Here is a 17,408-nt window from a genome sequence, read left to right as displayed (position 1 = left end):
GGTGAATGGTCCGATAGTATTCTCGCTTTATATTCTGTTTTTCTTACTCTATCCTGCATACTAGCTGATAACAAAAATAGGTCTATTCTTGAGTATGTTTTATGTCTAGCCAAGTAGTATGAGTATTCCTTTTCTTTTGGGTTTTGTTTCCTCCATATATCCAAAAGTTTCATTTCTTGCATTGATTTAATTATAAATTTGGTTACTTTGTTCTTCCTGTTAATTTTTTTCCCTGTTTTATCCATATTTGGATCCAAATTCAGGTTGAAATCCCCTCCTATTAGTATGTTCCCTTGCGTATTAGCTACCTTCAAAAAAATATCTTGCATAAACTTTTGATCCTTCTTCGTTAGGTGAATATACATTAAGTAGATTCCAAAACTCCGAATATATCTGACATTTTATCATAACATATCTCCCTGCTGGATCTATTATTTCCTCTTCTATTTTAAATGGCACATTTTTACTAATTAATATAGCCACTCCTCTTGCTTTTGAATTATATGATGCTGCTGTTATATGTCCTACCCAATCTCTCTTTAATTTCTTGTGCTCCAATTCAGTTAAGTGTGTTTCTTGGACAAATGCTATATCAATTTTTTCCTTTTTCAGTAAATTTAGTAGTTTCTTCCTTTTAATTTGGTTATGTATTCCATTAATATTTATAGTCATATAGTTCAGCGTAGCCATTTTATACTTTGTTTATCTTCTCCTTCCGTTTTTCCGTCATTACCTTTCCTCCTTTTCCATTTCTGTTTTCTTATTTTCAACTCTTTACAAGACAACATTCCTACAACATCCAACATTTTCCTTATTCTCCTATTTCTATCTTCTTTATCCCCAATCTCCCCTTCCCCTCCTGAGTTGTCCTTTATCCCTTGTCGGACAACCACATCTCCCCTCTCCATTTGGGTTTGCGAATTCACTCGCAAGCGTCAACTGATTTTGCAGTGACCGCTACTTCTCCCCACCCAGCCCTCCCCAGAAAAGATTTCACTTTTCATATGTAACAAAGGTCACTCTTTTAATTCCCTCCTTATTCTCTCTATTCCATTACCTTCCCTTATTCATTCTTGTCTATACTATCTATATTTTCCTCTAAGTACAGATACCTTCATGTATGCACATTTTATCTATTCACTCTTATACCTCTTTACCCACATACATATCAATCGTTATCATTTTTACTCTCATTACCCGTCTTCATCCCTCAGTCTATTTTTGTAATTGTTCTGCGAATTTTCATGCTTCTTCTGGGTCCGAGAATAGTCTGTTTTGTTGTCCTGGAATAAATATTTTCAATACCGCTGGATGCTTTAGTATAAATTTATACCCTTTCTTCCATAAAATCGCCTTTGCTGTATTGAACTCCTTTCTCTTCTTTAGGAGTTCAAAACTTATATCTGGATAAATGAAGATTTTTTGCCCTTTATACTCCAGTGGTTTGTTGCCCTCTCTTACTTTTTCCATTGTCTTCTCCAGTACCTTTTCTCTTGTAGTATATCTTAGGAATTTTACTACAATAGATCTTGGTTTTTGTTGTGGTTGTGGTTTAGAGGCCAATGCTCAATGTGCCCTTTCTATTTCCATTTCTTGCTGTAGTTCTGGACATCCTAGGGTCTTAGGGATCCACTCTTTTATAAACTCCCTCATATTCTTGCCTTCTTCATCTTCCTTAAGGCCCACTATCTTTATGTTATTTCTTCTGTTATAATTTTCCATTATATCTATTTTTTGAGCTAGTAGTTCTTGTGTCTCTTTAGTTTTTTTATTAGATTCCTCCAATTTCTTTTTTAAGTCTTCTACCTCCATTTCTGCTGCTACTGCCCGTTCTTCCATCTTGTCCATTTTTTTCCCCATTTCTGTTAAGGTCATATCTATTTTATTCACTTTCTCTTCTGTGTTGTTTATTCTTCTTCTTAAATCATTGAATTCCTGTGTTTGCCATTCTTTAAATGACTCCATGTATCCTCTAACAAGAGCAAGTATATCCTTTACCTTGCCTTTCCCTTTATCTATTTCACTGTATTCTTCCTCTTCTTCTTCCTCTGGGTTGGCCATCTGTTGTTTCTTTGGTGCCCTTTCCTCCTCTTCTTTCTTGTTTCTATTGTCTTCTGTGGTCTCTTCTTGCTGCAGGTGTTCTGCAGCTGTCGTTGCCGGCTGTGGAGATCGACTCGCCAGCTGGTCCCCCCTCCCGTCGGTGTGTCTTTTTTCATGCGTGGTTGCGCACTTTTACTCGGCTCTGTGAGCCATTTTTGTAGTCCATTATTTACCGACCTGAGGTAGTGGGCTCCTCTCTCCACAGCGGGCCTCTTCGGACAGGTAAGGTCTTCACCTTTTTCCTCCGTTGTCTTCTCTTCCTCTCTTCTTACCGTTGATTTTGATTTTTCTTCTTTTGTCTCCATCTTCTTTCCACCTTTATACTCACTTTTCTTTAACTTGTATTTCTGTGCCTTTGTATTTTCTCTTGTTTTTCCCGACTTTTCTGGAGAGGGCTGGAGTTCACCGTCCGGCCACTACTCCATCACGTGACTCCTCTCGGGGTGGGGTAGTATTGATGGTGAGAGAAGGGACCGACACGATTGACAGGAAGGATATTAACTCAGAAGATGCGGAATCTATATGGGTAGAACTGAGGAATAGCAAGGGGCGGAAAATGTTAGTGGGGGTGGTATATAGGCCTCCAAATAGTAGTGTAGAAGGCATTAAAAGAGAAATTAGAAAAGCGTGCAATAAGGGAACAGCTGTCATCATGGGAGACTTTAATTTGCATATAGATTGGACTAGTCAAATTGGTAAAAATACTGAGGAGGAGGAATTCCTTGAATGTTTACGGGACGGTTATCCAGACCAATATGTCGAGGAACCAACTCAGGAGCAGGCCATTTTAGATTGGGTATTATGCAATCTATCTTTGGCTTGGCTTCGCGGACGAAGATTTATGGAGGGGGTAAAAAGTCCACGTCAGCTGCAGGCTCGTTTGTGGCTGACAAGTCCGATGCAGGACAGGCAGACACGATTGCAGCGGTTGCAAGGGAAAATTGGTTGGTTGGGGTTGGGTGTTGGGTTTTTCCTCCTTTGCCTTTTGTCAGTGAGGTGGGCTCTGCGGTCTTCTTCAAAGGAGGCTGCTGCCCGCCAAACTGTGAGGCGCCAAGATGCACGGTTTGAGGCGTTATCAGCCCACTGGCGGTGGTCAATGTGGCAGGCACCAAGAGATTTCTTTAGGCAGTCCTTGTACCTTTTCTTTGGTGCACCTCTGTCACGGTGGCCAGTGGAGAGCTCGCCATATAATACGATCTTGGGAAGGCGATGGTCCTCCATTCTGGAGACGTGACCCATCCAGCGCAGCTGGATCTTCAGCAGCGTGGACTCGATGCTGTCGACCTCTGCCATCTCGAGTACCTCGACGTTAGGGGTGTGAGCGCTCCAATGGATGTTGAGGATGGAGCGGAGACAACGCTGGTGGAAGCGTTCTAGGAGCCGTAGGTGGTGCCGGTAGAGGACCCATGATTCGGAGCCGAACAGGAGTGTGGGTATGACAACGGCTCTGTATACACTTATCTTTGTGAGGTTTTTCAGTTGGTTGTTTTTCCAGACTCTTTTGTGTAGTCTTCCAAAGGCGCTATTTGCCTTGGCGAGTCTGTTGTCTATCTCATTGTCGATCCTTGCATCTGATGAAATGGTGCAGCCGAGATAGGTAAACTGGTTGACCGTTTTGAGTTTTGTGTGCCCGATGGAGATGTGGGGAGCTGGCTGATGGAGGACCTCAGTTTTCTTCAGGCTGACTTCCAGGCCAAACATTTTGGCAGTTTCCGCAAAGCAGGACGTCAAGCGCTGAAGAGCTGGCTCTGAATGGGCAACAAAAGTGGCATCATCTGCAAAGAGTAGTTCACGGACAAGTTTCTCTTGTGTCTTGGTGTGAGCTTGCAGGCGCCTCAGATTGAAGAGACTGCCATCCGTGCGGTACCGGATGTAAACAGCGTCTTCATTGTTGGGGTCTTTCATGGCTTGGTTCAGCCTATCTCGGCTGCACCATTTCATCAGATGCAAGGATCGACAATGAGATAGACAACAGACTCGCCAAGGCAAATAGCGCCTTTGGAAGACTACACAAAAGAGTCTGGAAAAACAACCAACTGAAAAACCTCACAAAGATAAGCGTATACAGAGCCGTTGTCATACCCACACTCCTGTTCGGCTCCGAATCATGGGTCCTCTACCGACACCACCTACGTCTCCTAGAACGCTTCCACCAGCGTTGTCTCCGCTCCATCCTCAACATCCATTGGAGCGCTTACATCCCTAACGTCAAAGTACTCGAGATGGCAGAGGTCGACAGCATCGAGTCCACGCTGCTGAAGATCCAGCTGCGCTGGATGGGTCACGTCTCCAGAATGGAGGACCATCGCCTTCCCAAGATCGTGTTATATGGCGAGCTCTCCACTGGCCACCGTGACAGAGGTGCACCAAAGAAAAGGTACAAGGACTGCCTAAAGAAATCTCTTGGTGCCTGCCACATTGACCACCGCCAGTGGGCTGATATCGCCTCAAACCGTGCATCTTGGCACCTCACAGTTTGGCGGGCAGCAACCTCCTTTGAAGAAGACCGCAGAGCCTACCTCACTTACAAAAGGCAAAGGAGGAAAAACCCAACACCCATCCCCAACCAACCAATTTTCCCCTGCAACCGCTGCAAACGTGTCTGCCTGTCCCGCATCGGACTTGTCAGCCACAAACGAGTCTGCAGCTGACGTGGACTTTTTACCCCCTCCATGAAAGTATTATGCAATGATAAGGGGCTAATCAGCAATCTTGTTGTGCGAGGCCCTTTGGGTAGGAGCGATCACAATATGATCGAATTCTCACTCCACATGGAGAGTGAAGAAATTAAAACCGAGACTAATGTCCTGAATTTAAATAAAGGGAATTATGATTGTATGAGACGGGAGTTGAGTAAGATTGATTGGGTGGTGTTTATGGGGGAGTTGACTGTGGATAGACAATGGAAAACATTCACAGATCTAATGGAGAAATTGCAAAAATCATTTATACCGGTTTGGCATAAAAATAAACCAAAAAAGGTGACTGAACCGTGGATAACAAGGGAAATTAGAGACAGCGTTGGGACCAAAGAGAGAGCATATCAATTGGCCAAAAAAAGTACCGCAACCGAAGACTGGGAGCAGTTCAAGATGCAGCAAAGGAGGGCAAAGGGATTAATCAAGAGAGCAAAAATAAATTACGAAAGTAAGCTTGCAGCAAACATAAAAACTGACTGCAAAAGCTTTTATAAATATGTCAAGAGGAAAAGATTGGTGAAATCCAGAGTAGGTCCTTTGCAGTCGGAATCAGGGGAATATATAATGGGGAATAAGGAAATGGCAGACCAATTAAATTCTTACTTTAGTTCTGTTTTTACAAGAGAGGATACAAATAACCTCCCAAGGATGTTGGGAAACATAGAGACTAATGCAAGGGAGGAACTGAAAGAAATCAGTATCTCTAAGGACATGGTCTTGGGGAGATTGATGGGATTAAAGGCAGATAAATCCCAAGGGCCTGATAATCTACATCCTAGGGTACTCAAGGAAGTGGCCATTCAGATAGCAGATGCTTTAAGAATTATTTTCCAGAACTCGATAGACTCAGGATCAGTACCCATGGATTGGAGGGTAGCTAATGTTACCCCACTATTTAAAAAGGGGGGTAGAGAAAAAGCGGGGAATTATCGGCCGGTGAGCCTTACATCAGTAGTGGGCAAAATGATGGAATCCATTATTAAGGATGTAATAGCGGAGCATATGACTAGCAGAGAAGGGATCGGACGAGTCAACATGTATTTACAAAAGGTAAATCGTGCTTGACAAATCTATTGGAATTCTTTGAGATGGTGACAGGTAAAATAGATGGGGTGGATGTGGTGTACCTGGACTTCCAAAAGTCCTTCGATAAGGTCCCGCATAAACGACTGGCTTCCAAAATCAAGGCTCATGGGATTGGGGGCAAAGTATTGATATGGATTGAGAACTGGCTGGCAGGTAGAAGACAGAGAGTTGGGATAAATGGCTCGTTTTCTGAGTGGCAGGCAGTGACCAGTGGGGTGCCACAGGGATCTGTATTGGGACCCCAGCTGTTCACAATTTACATTAATGATCTGGATGAGGGGATTGGATGTAATATCTCCAAATTTGCAGATGACACTAAGCTAGGAGGGGTTGTGTGCACGGAAGAGGGGGGGGGTCAGGAAGCTCCAGTGTGATTTGGATAAATTGAGGGACTGGGCAGATACATGGCAAATGCACTACAATGTGGATAAATGTGAGGTTATCCACTTTGGTAATACAAACCGGAGGGCAGATTACTATTTGAATGACAATAGATTAAGAGATGGGAAGTGCAGAGAGACCTAGGGGTACTTGTACATCAGTCTCTGAAGGCGAGCATGCAGGTACAGCAGGCGGTTAAAAAGGCAAATGGTATGTTGGCCTTCATATCAAGAGGGTTTGAGTATAGGAACAAGGATACCTTACTGCAGCTGTTCAGGGCCTTGGTGAGACCCCACCTGGAGTATTGTGTGCAGTTTTGGTCACCTTATCTAAGGATGTTCTTGCAATGGAGGGAGTGCAGAGGCGATTCACCAGGCTGATACCTAGAATGGCAGGAATGACTTATGAGGAAAGATTGTGCAAATTGGGATTGTACTCCCTGGAGTTTAGAAGGTTGAGAGGGGATCTCATAGAGACATATAAAATTCTGGCAGGACTGGACAGAATGGATGCAGATGGGATGTTTCCAATGATGGGAAAATCCAGTACCCGGGACCATGGGTTGAGGATAATAGGCGAACCATTTAGGACCGAGATGAGGAGGAATTTCTTTACCCAGAGGGTGGTGAATCTGTGGAATTCATTACCACAGAAGGGAGTAGAGGCAGGTTTATTAAATATATTAAGAGGGAATTAGATATATTTCTTCAGTATAAGGGTATTAAAGGTTACGGAGAGAAGGCGGGGACGGGGTACTGAACTTTAAGATCAGCCATGATCTCGTTGAATGGCGGAGCAGGCTCGAAGGGTCGAATGACCTACTCCTGCTCCTATCTTCTATGTTTCTATGTTTCTATAACGAGCTCTTTTAGCCCACGAGCCTATGACATCCAATTAATCAACAAGCCCGGTACATTTTGAATGGTGGGAGGAAACTGGAGTGCATGGAGGAGACCCAAGCAGACATACAAACTCCATACAGACTGTGCTGGCTTCAAACACCAGTCACTGGCACTGCAATAGCATTGCATTAACCTCTATGCTAACCATGCAACCAACATAATAGTAAAATGCAATTGCTTTTTCCTCAAATTGGAGAGTCTAAAAACACGTGCCCTTTCAATTCCGTCCAAGTGCTCCTTGTTATTTTCCTTATTCTGATGTACTTCTGGGAATATATGTTGGCTTTGGAGTGCAGATTCACCATTCAAACCAGAATCAGAATTTATTGCCATGAACAGGTCACAAAATTCATTGTACTTCAGCAGTATTTACAGATTCAAATACTGCTAAATATTACATTTTAAAAATAAATAAATAGAAAAGAAAAATTGATGTGATTCATTGTTGGTTCTGAAATCTGACGGAGGGGAAAAAATATATTTTTGCAATGAGGGGTGTTTATCTTTAGACCACAGTACTTCCTTCCTGATGGTCATACTGTTGTGTGAAGAGAGCAGCCTGGGTGCTGAGGGTCTTTGATAATAGAGGCTGCATTCTTAAGAAACTACCTCCTTCTGGAGTGGAGACTGATGCCCATGATGGCACTGGCAGAGTTCACAACTCTCTGTAGTCTTTTCCTAACCTGTGCTTTGGCACCTCCATACCAGCAGTGATGCAACCAGTCCACAGTACACATTTGCAAGAGTCTGGTGACACAAACTCCTCACAAAGAATAGCTGCTGGCAAGTCTTCTTTGTGATTGCACAGACATGACAGCCCAAGAACAGATCTTCAGAGATGCTGACACCCAGGAATGTTAACCCTTTCCACTGCTGATCCCTCAATGAGGACGAGTTCATGTTTTCCTGGCTTCCCTCTCCTGAAGCCAACAATCAGCTCCTTAGCTTTGCTCAACTGGCTGATCTCTCTCATTCCTGCACACTTCCTCATTGCAGTCTGTGATTCTGCCAACAACCAAATTTGTGGATGGCATTTGAGTTCCACCTCGCCACAGTCATTATTTAAAGCAACCATTCTCAACTTTTTTTTTGGCTATGGACTCTTCACGACTCTGCTCAAAGTTTATTGCTTCCCTTCCCTGTGAAGTATTCAGTTGGTTTCTACTGTATTCTCTCCTACTGACTGCATAAAAAACATGATTTCAGTTTGTGGCTCCTGTTAAATGTGCAGTGGCCCTCATTGAGAATGGTTGGTTAAAAATATAAAAAGCAGGACAGCTTGAAACACCTGATTTTGATAACCTAGGGATCAAAAGGTCAGCAATAACAACCATCAATCAAGTAATCCACCCGCTGAAATCAACCTCAGTCATTTACTTTCATCTTTCAAATGTCCATATTGACTTGACAAATAAAACAAGCCTGGCGAAACCATTAATTTTATATATATATAAAATGACACACAAACGTCATTTACAAATTAGCATAGCTAATTTTTTCATGAAAATTTTACAGCATTTTGGAATGCCACTTAACATTTGAAATGTGACCAACTGACAAGAAGGAACTTGATAGGCTATTCATAGAAGCTATATCTCTGGTGGGGAAATGGAGAATTATGGGGAATAGCCCAATTAATGCTGACATTCAGGAACTTGCACAAAATCTCTTTGAAAGCCTTTCCTGGCCTCAACCAAATAAACTGGACTTTTGCTGGGTGGGGGGGGAGGAGGTGGAGAGTCTGATTGGAGTATTAATTGCTAATACACTTGGGTTCTGCAGATGTGACCACACAAGAGCAGAATTCACTTTCTCCTGAAGTTTTATAATAGCTCTCAGCACAAAACATCACATTTTATAAATTGCTGCAGCCTCAGGCCACCCGCAGAAAGAATTTCCAAGTGTAATAGGAATAATTTTCTATTTCTAACCCCAACAAGGCACACTTGGTTATAAATCTCTTGGTCTAGACCCAACAATGCAACCAAAGAATCTAGAAATAACAATTCAATCTTATTGTGTATTCCATCCCAAACGAATTCTTACATGATGGAAAGTGATTTTCTACTAAAAAAAAGGAAGGCGCTGATGCAAATGATATCACACCTTTTGAATGGGCAGAAGAAACAAGGCTGAGCAGTAATGGGGGAGGGGGAGCCCTTGAATGGAGAGGGAAGGGGGCGGGGAGCAAGTAGAAAGGAGAGAATGGAAACTGGAGAAGTCAATGTTAATCTCATCTGGTCTGGGAGTGTTCTGCTGGTTTTTAAATTCTACCAGAAACAATAACTCTTCACTCAGCCTACCAGGTCCCCCAGGAGATTACATTATCACTCGCTCGAGAGCAATATCTGCTTCTAGGTAGTTAACACAACTTTTAAACTCTTCTTTCTGCAATTTAAAAAAAATCACGTCAACAGCAGCTGTTCCTTCAGCGGCTCAAATCAATGTGACCACCTCCTCTGTGGAAGAGCCATGTGCATTCCGTTCGCTTAAAGCGTGGGAAGGGCTTTCAACGCCCTGGCGAGTCGTGGTGACCTCGGGGGCTACGTATCCTGCCGGTTCTCACTTTCAATCCAAAGAAACGGGACCGACGGCCCTTGTGCTCAACCAGGAATTTGTGAAAGCTCTTTAACTGCTCTCCTTGCGGAGGTGGGGGGGGGGGGAAGAGAGAGGGGGGGGGGAAGAGAGAGGGGGGGGGGAAGAGAGGGGGGGGGGGAAGAGAGAGGGGGGGGGGAAGAGAGAGGGGGGGGGGAAGAGAGAGGGGGGGGGGAAGAGAGAGGGGGGGGGGAAGAGAGAGGGGGGGGGGAAGAGAGAGGGGGGGGGAAGAGAGAGGGGGGGGGGAAGAGAGAGGGGGGGGGGAAGAGAGAGGGGGGGGGGAAGAGAGAGGGGGGGGGGAGAGAGAGGGGGGGGGGAAGAGAGAGGGGGGGGGAAGAGAGAGGGGGGGGGAAGAGAGAGGGGGGGGGAAGAGAGAGGGGGGGGGAAGAGAGAGGGGGGGGGAAGAGAGAGGGGGGGGGGAAGAGAGAGGGGGGGGGAAGAGAGAGGGGGGGGGAAGAGAGAGGGGGGGGGAAGAGAGAGAGGGGGGGAAGAGAGAGGGGGGGGGAAGAGAGAGGGGGGGGGAAGAGAGAGGGGGGGGGAAGAGAGAGGGGGGGGGAAGAGAGAGGGGGGGGAAGAGAGAGGGGGGGGGAAGAGAGAGGGGGGGGAAGAGAGAGGGGGGGAAGAGAGAGGGGGGGAAGAGAGAGGGGGGGAAGAGAGAGGGGGGGGAAGAGAGAGGGGGGGGAAGAGAGAGGGGGGGAAGAGAGAGGGGGGGGAAGAGAGAGGGGGGGGAAGAGAGAGGGGGGGGAAGAGAGAGGGGGGGGAAGAGAGAGGGGGGGGAAGAGAGAGGGGGGGGAAGAGAGAGGGGGGGGAAGAGAGAGGGGGGGGAAGAGAGAGGGGGGGGAAGAGAGAGGGGGGGGAAGAGAGAGGGGGGGGAAGAGAGAGGGGGGGGAAGAGAGAGGGGGGGGAAGAGAGAGGGGGGGGAAGAGAGAGGGGGGGGAAGAGAGAGGGGGGGGAAGAGAGAGGGGGGGGAAGAGAGAGGGGGGGGAAGAGAGAGGGGGGGGAAGAGAGAGGGGGGGGAAGAGAGAGGGGGGGGAAGAGAGAGGGGGGGGAAGAGAGAGGGGGGGGAAGAGAGAGGGGGGGGAAGAGAGAGGGGGGGGAAGAGAGAGGGGGGGGAAGAGAGAGGGGGGGGAAGAGAGAGGGGGGGGAAGAGAGAGGGGGGGGAAGAGAGAGGGGGGGGAAGAGAGAGGGGGGGGAAGAGAGAGGGGGGGGAAGAGAGAGGGGGGGGAAGAGAGAGGGGGGGGAAGAGAGAGGGGGGGGAAGAGAGAGGGGGGGGAAGAGAGAGGGGGGGGAAGAGAGAGGGGGGGGAAGAGAGAGGGGGGGGAAGAGAGAGGGGGGGGAAGAGAGAGGGGGGGGAAGAGAGAGGGGGGGGAAGAGAGAGGGGGGGGAAGAGAGAGGGGGGGGGGAAGAGAGGGGGGGGGAAGAGAGAGGGGGGGGGAAGAGAGGGGGGGGGAAGAGAGGGGGGGGGAAGAGAGGGGGGGGGGAAGAGAGAGGGGGGGGGGAAGAGAGAGGGGGGGGGAAGAGAAGTATTGTTCCTAAAAAATCTAGTCCGTGTACTTGAACATCTGCTGGTTCAACTAAAGCGCTTGGCCTTTCCAATGCTTAAAGCGGCATCCCAAGTCACGTTTAAAGTTGAAAACAAAGTGTGCTACCGTTTCCCTCCCCCTGTTTCGTGCACGCTGGCTGAGCAAAGCTGTTACCAACGAGATCGCTACCGGCAGCTGGAGAGTTGACACTCAAATCTTCCCCGTCGGCACCGCTCACCTCTCGGGTGGAAGGAAGGCAACACTCCGCGCTCCCGTTAAGCTGGGGCTTTGCACTGCCACCTGAAGCCCGGCTCCAACGGTCGTGATGTGAGACACTTACATATATTTGGTCCCGCTGGAATCTGCGGCTGAGTACTTCCAGGAGTATGGTCTCGTCCATCTGGGACAGGGTGGCCAGGTCCTCCGGGCCGCTGAAGCCGGCAGCCGCGTACATCTTCCCCGGGCGTCCCTTCGCTCGGCTCCGCCGACAGGACCCGAGTTGATCCCGGGGAAACAAAAAAAGCCGCACCGCGCCTGAAGAGCTACTTTTCTGCAACAAAAGGTTCTGTTCAATTGCACTCGTGCTGTGCTTTTAATAGTGGCTCGAGGGTTACAAATGATACACTATTCACAGCAAACAGACCCACTCATCGCAGCAGTCAGCCCCGTTCGGAAGGTCTCATGAGCAGCAATGGGGGGCAGCTCATGGGCGCCACCTCGTAGACTTTCGGCCAATGGCCTTTGACTAACCAATACCAACTGATACCGTCAATAATCACAAAAGGCTGGAGTTCTGAAACCTTGACTGATCAAAGCAGAGAAAGGGGGAGCATGGGTAGGATTGGTCTGAGCAGCAGCCAATCATGGCACAGTCACCCTTCCTTTTCAAGAAGATTCATGTGGGGTGAGTGTTTCCTCCATTGGATATAGTTATTGTTGACTACTGTATATAAGGAACTGGCCTGCCTACTGATGACTCATACCCTATGACTCCTCCTCTGAGCCTTAAAGGTCGAGCCACCTCTCCCTTCCCACCATTCCTATACCTGGATCCGGGCCAGCAAGGTTCTTCTGTACATAAAAGCCTATGGTGACTGGTAGTGCACTACAATTTAATGTACAGAAATGATCTCTTCAGTAATGGAGAAGCTGCTGCGCCCTGATCGGTTAGAATTGGACCCCCACCCCCCCCCCAATCCCCAGGAGCATCTGAACAGTATGAGCAGTGGATCAGCTGCTTCAGCAATATCCTCAAGGCTGCTGTCGAACTGGTCGACTCTGATGAGAAGAACCTCAAAGTTCTACAAACAAGAGTCGGTCAGAGGCCTTTCCAAGACATCAGGAGCAGTGCGACTTACGACGAGGCGATGGCTGAGCTTCAGGCCCTCTACAAACCAAAGGTCAACGATGTGTAATCGCGTTACCTCATGGCATCCTGAAAGCAGCAGCCTGGTGAGTCGGCAGAAGAGTTCATTCATGCCTTGCTTGTACTGGGAAGAGAGAATAGGGTAGATCCACGGCTCCTGTAGCAGTGGCCCAGTGCAGCGAAAACCTGGTCTGGGATGCCTGTGTGTGTGTTGCGGCTAAGATCCGACTACATAAGGCAGAGCCTGCTCAAGGAAGACCAATTGCCACTGGAGCAAGCCATATTGCTGGTAAGGACTCAAGACTCGGACCAAGCGCCACACACAATCGATCGTGGCCAAGAGTGAGCCCTCTGTGTACGCACCAAAAATGCCGCCATCTTTGAATGTGGCCTCGGGGATGGTCCACACTCCTGTTCGGCTCTGAGTCATGGGTCCTCTACCAGCATCACCTATGGCTCCTAGAACGCTTCCACCAGCGTCGTCTCCGCTCCATCCTCAACATTCATTGGAGCGACTTCATCTCCAACATTGAAGTACTCGAGATGGCAGAGGCTGACAGCATCGAATCCACGCTGTTGAAGATCCAACTGCGCTGGGTAGGTCACGTCTCCAGAATGGAGACGCCTTCCCAAGATCGTGTTATATGGCGAGCTCTCCACTGGCCACCAGAGACAGAGGTGCACCAAAGAAGAGATACAAGGACTGCCTAAAGAAATCACTTGGTGCCTGCCACATTGACCACCGCCAGTGGGCTGATATCGCCTCAAACCGTGCATCTTGGCGCCTCACAGTTCGGCAGGCAGCAACCTCCTTTGAAGAAGACCGCAGAGTCCACCTCACTAACAAAAGACAAAGGAGGAAAAACCCAACACCCAACCCCAACCAACCAATTTTCCCTTGCAACCGCTGCAACCGTGTCTGCCTGTCCTGCATCAGACTTGTCAGCCACAAACGAGCCTGCAGCTGACGTGGACATTACCCCTCCATAAATCTTCGTCCGCGAAGCCAAGCCAAAGAGATACCAGATTGTTCTAAACATTCTTGCAAATAAATTAAAGATCGTTCTGGATTAGTTAAATATATCAAAACTTCATCAGCAAATAAATTAATCTTATATTCATCATCTACTATCCTTATTACCTCTAATATTCTCATTCTGCCTTATTGCTTGAGCTAGTTGTTCGATGACCAACGCAAATAGAGCTGGTGACATGGGACAACCTTGACGAGTTGAATGCAATAATTTAAATAATAAAGAGGTTTGACCATTTTTCACCACCCTAGCAACTGGATTATTATACAGTGCCTTTATCCAACCAATAAAGGGTCCAAACTTATATTTCTCCAAGACTTTAAATAAAAATTCCATTCGACCCGATCAAAAGCTTTTTCAGCATCAAGAGCAACTACCATTGGTAGGTTGGGTTGCTGACATGATGCACTGATCAGTGAAATCACTCTAAGAATATTATCAGAAGCATGCCTATTTTTAATAAAACCAGCCTGATCTACATGTACCAATTGAGGCAAGTCTATTTGCCAATAATTTCGCTATTATTTTATAGTCTACATTTAATAAAGAAATTGGCCAATATGAAGCTACATTAAAAGGGTCTCTGTCTTTTTTTGGTATAACCTTCATTATTGCACTCAAACATGAACCTGGTAAAGCTAGTTCCTACGTCATATCATATACTCCATCAGAAGTATATAATTTCTGGTAAAATTATAAAAATTGGTCATTAATTTCCTGAGGTTTAAAAGTAACTGGGTTATCTTTCCTCACAGTGTTAATAGATCTCGATGCTTGTTCTGTTTTCAATTGCCATGCTAGAACTTTATGAGCTGTATCCCCTAACTCATAATAATGTTGCTTAGATCTTTGAACCCAACGTTTATACTGATATGGTTGTAATATATTATATTGTAACTTCAATTTAGTTAAAACTGCCTTAATATTCTCTGTACAATTCCTCTGAAATTCTTTTTTCCATATCAGTTTCCGTTTTTCCAACAACTAACTCTCCACCAAAAATTTCTACTTTTCTTTTGATGCATAACTAATAATTTGACTACATAAAAACACCTTCAAAGCATCCCATAACGTAAAATTACTCTACAATGTGTTCCAATTCAAGTTAAGAAAAGAAACAATTTGATCCTTAATGAATTTTACAAATTCCGGTTTTTTCAATAACATTGCATTAAACATCCACCGTAAAACTGATTGTGTAACTTACAGCCCAACACAAGAAATAAATAACAATGAATGGTCAGAAATTATTCTACTCTTATATTCAGCTTGAGTAAAATGAGGTTGCAAATGTGCTGATGACAAAAATAAATCAATCCTTGAAAATGAATCATGACACAAAGAATAAAATGAAAAATCTTTCTCAGTAGGATTTAATCTTCTCCAAACCTCTATCAAATTTAAATCTTTCATCAAAGAAACCAATTGGACCGCTGCTTTTGATTTTTTTCAAAAGTTATCAGAGATTTATCCAATAATGGATCTAATACACAATTGAAATCTCTCCCAAGCAAGATATTTTCCTTAGTTTGAGACAGAGTTAAAAAAGTTTCAGACATAAATTGTTCATCATCAACATTAGGCACATAGGAGTCACGTGATGGAGTAGTGGCCGGACGGTGAACTCCAGCCCTCTCCAGAAAAGTCGGGAAAAACAAGAGAAAATACAAAGGCACAGAAATACAAGTTAAAGAAAAGTGAGTATAAAGGTGGAAAGAAGATGGAGACAAAAGGAGAAAAATCAAAATCAACGGAAAGAAGAGAGGAAGAGAAGACAACGGAGGAAAAAGGTGAAGGCCTTACCTGTCCGAAGAGGCCCGCTGTGGAGAGAGGGCCCCACTACCTCAGGTCGGTAGAAAGAGAACTACAACAATGGCTCACAGAGCCGAGTAAAAGTGCGCAACCGCGCATGCGCGACTCCTCGCGCATGCGCGATGCGCATGCAAAAAAACACACCGACGGGAGGGGGGACCAGCTGGGGAGTCGATCTCCACAGCCGGCAACGACAGCTGCAGAACACCTGCAGCAAGAAGAGACCACAGAAGACAATGGAAACAAGAAAGAAAAGGAGGAAAGGGCAGCAAAGAAACATCAGATGGCCAACCCAGAGGAAGAAGAAGAGGAAGAGTACAGTGAAATAGATAAAGGGAAAGGCAAGGTAAAGGATATACATGCTCTTGTTAGAGGATACATGGAGTCATTTAAAGAATGGCAAACACAGGAATTCAATGATTTAAGAAGAAGAATAAACAACACAGAAGAGAAAATAAATAAAATGGATATGACCTTAACAGAAATGGGGAAAAAAATGGACAAGATGGAAGAGCGGGCAGTAGCAGCAGAAATGGAGGTAGAAGACTTAAAAAAGAAATTGGAGGAATCTAATAAAAAAACTAAAGAGACACAAGAATTACTAGCCCAAAAAATAGATATAATGGAAAATTATAACAGAAGAAATAACATAAAGATAGTGGGCCTTAAGGAAGATGAAGAAGGCAAGAATATGAGGGAGTTTATAAAAGAATGGATCCCTAAGGCCCTAGGATGTCCAGAACTACAGCAAGAAATGGAAATAGAAAGGGCACACAGAGCATTGGCCCCTAAACCACAACCACAACAAAAACCAAGATCTATTGTAGTAAAATTCCTAAGATATACTACAAGAGAAAAGGTACTGGAGAAGACAATGGAAAAAGTAAGAGAGGGCAACAAACCACTGGAGTATAAAGGGCAAAAAATCTTCATTTATCCAGATATAAGCTTTGAACTCCTAAAGAAGAGAAAAGAGTTCAATACAGCAAAAGCGATTTTATGGAAGAAAGGATATAAATTTACACTGAAGCATCCTGCGGTATTGAAAATATTTATTCCAGGACAACAAAACAGACTATTCTCGGATCCAGAAGAAGCACGAAAATTTGCAGAACAATTACAAAAATAGACTGAGGGATGAAGACGGGTAATGAGAGCAAAAATTATCACGATTGATATGTATGTGGGTAAAGACAAAAATAGACTGAGGGATGAAGAAGGGTAAGGAGGGTAAAAATGACCACGATTGATATGTATGCGGGTAAAGAGGTATAAGAGTGAATAGAGACAATGGGCATATGTGAAAGTATCTGTAATTAGAGGAAAACATAGAGAGTATAGACAAGAATTAATAAGAGAAGGCAATGGAATAGAGAGAATAAGGAGGGAATTAAAAGAGTGACCTTTGTGACATATAAAAAGCGAAATCTTTTCTGGGGGGGGCTGGGTGGGGGAAAAGAGCGGTCACTGCAAAATCAGTTGACGCTTGCGAGTGGATTCGCAAATCCAAATGGAGAGGGGAGATGTGGTTGTCCGACAAGGGATAAAGGGCAACTCAGGAGGGGAAGGGGAGACTGGGGATAAAGAAGATAGAAATAGGAGAATAAGGAAAATGTTGGATGTTGTAGGAATGTTGTCTGGTAAAGAGTTGAAAATAAGAAAACAGAAATGGAAAAGGAGGAAAGGTAATGAGGGAAAAACGGAAAGAGAAGATAAACAAAATATAAAATGGCTACGCTGAACTATATGACTCTAAATATTAATGGAATACATAACCAAATTAAAAGGAAGAAACTACTAAATTTACTGAAAAAGGAAAAAATAGATATAGCATTTGTCCAAGAAACACACTTAACTGAATTGGAGCACAAGAAATTAAAGAGAGATTGGGTAGGACATGTAACAGCAGC

At 45.2% G+C, this 17,408-nt stretch overlaps 1 protein-coding gene across 3 annotated transcripts in view; it reads right to left on the bottom strand.

Moving 5' to 3' along the window:
• LOC138757217 (myosin-IIIa) overlaps nucleotides 1–12,164 on the bottom strand; it is a 171,964-nt gene extending 159,800 nt beyond the window's left edge. Inside the window, exon 1 of one of the 3 annotated variants that reach the window (XM_069924200.1) lies at nucleotides 11,627–12,164. In XM_069924200.1, the coding sequence (XP_069780301.1) occupies nucleotides 11,627–11,740 (114 nt within the window). In that variant the 5' untranslated portion in view covers nucleotides 11,741–12,164. The remainder of the gene's footprint in view (nucleotides 1–11,626) is intronic. The other 2 variants (XM_069924198.1, XM_069924199.1) reach the window with 2 other exon arrangements.
• Nucleotides 12,165–17,408: the final 5,244 nt, after the last annotated feature.

This window comes from Narcine bancroftii, chromosome 3 (genome assembly GCF_036971445.1).
Source record: "Narcine bancroftii isolate sNarBan1 chromosome 3, sNarBan1.hap1, whole genome shotgun sequence".
Taxonomy (NCBI): domain Eukaryota; kingdom Metazoa; phylum Chordata; class Chondrichthyes; order Torpediniformes; family Narcinidae; genus Narcine; species Narcine bancroftii.
Note: the sequence above shows the minus strand (reverse complement) of the source record. Positions and strands in the feature narration are given on the sequence as shown.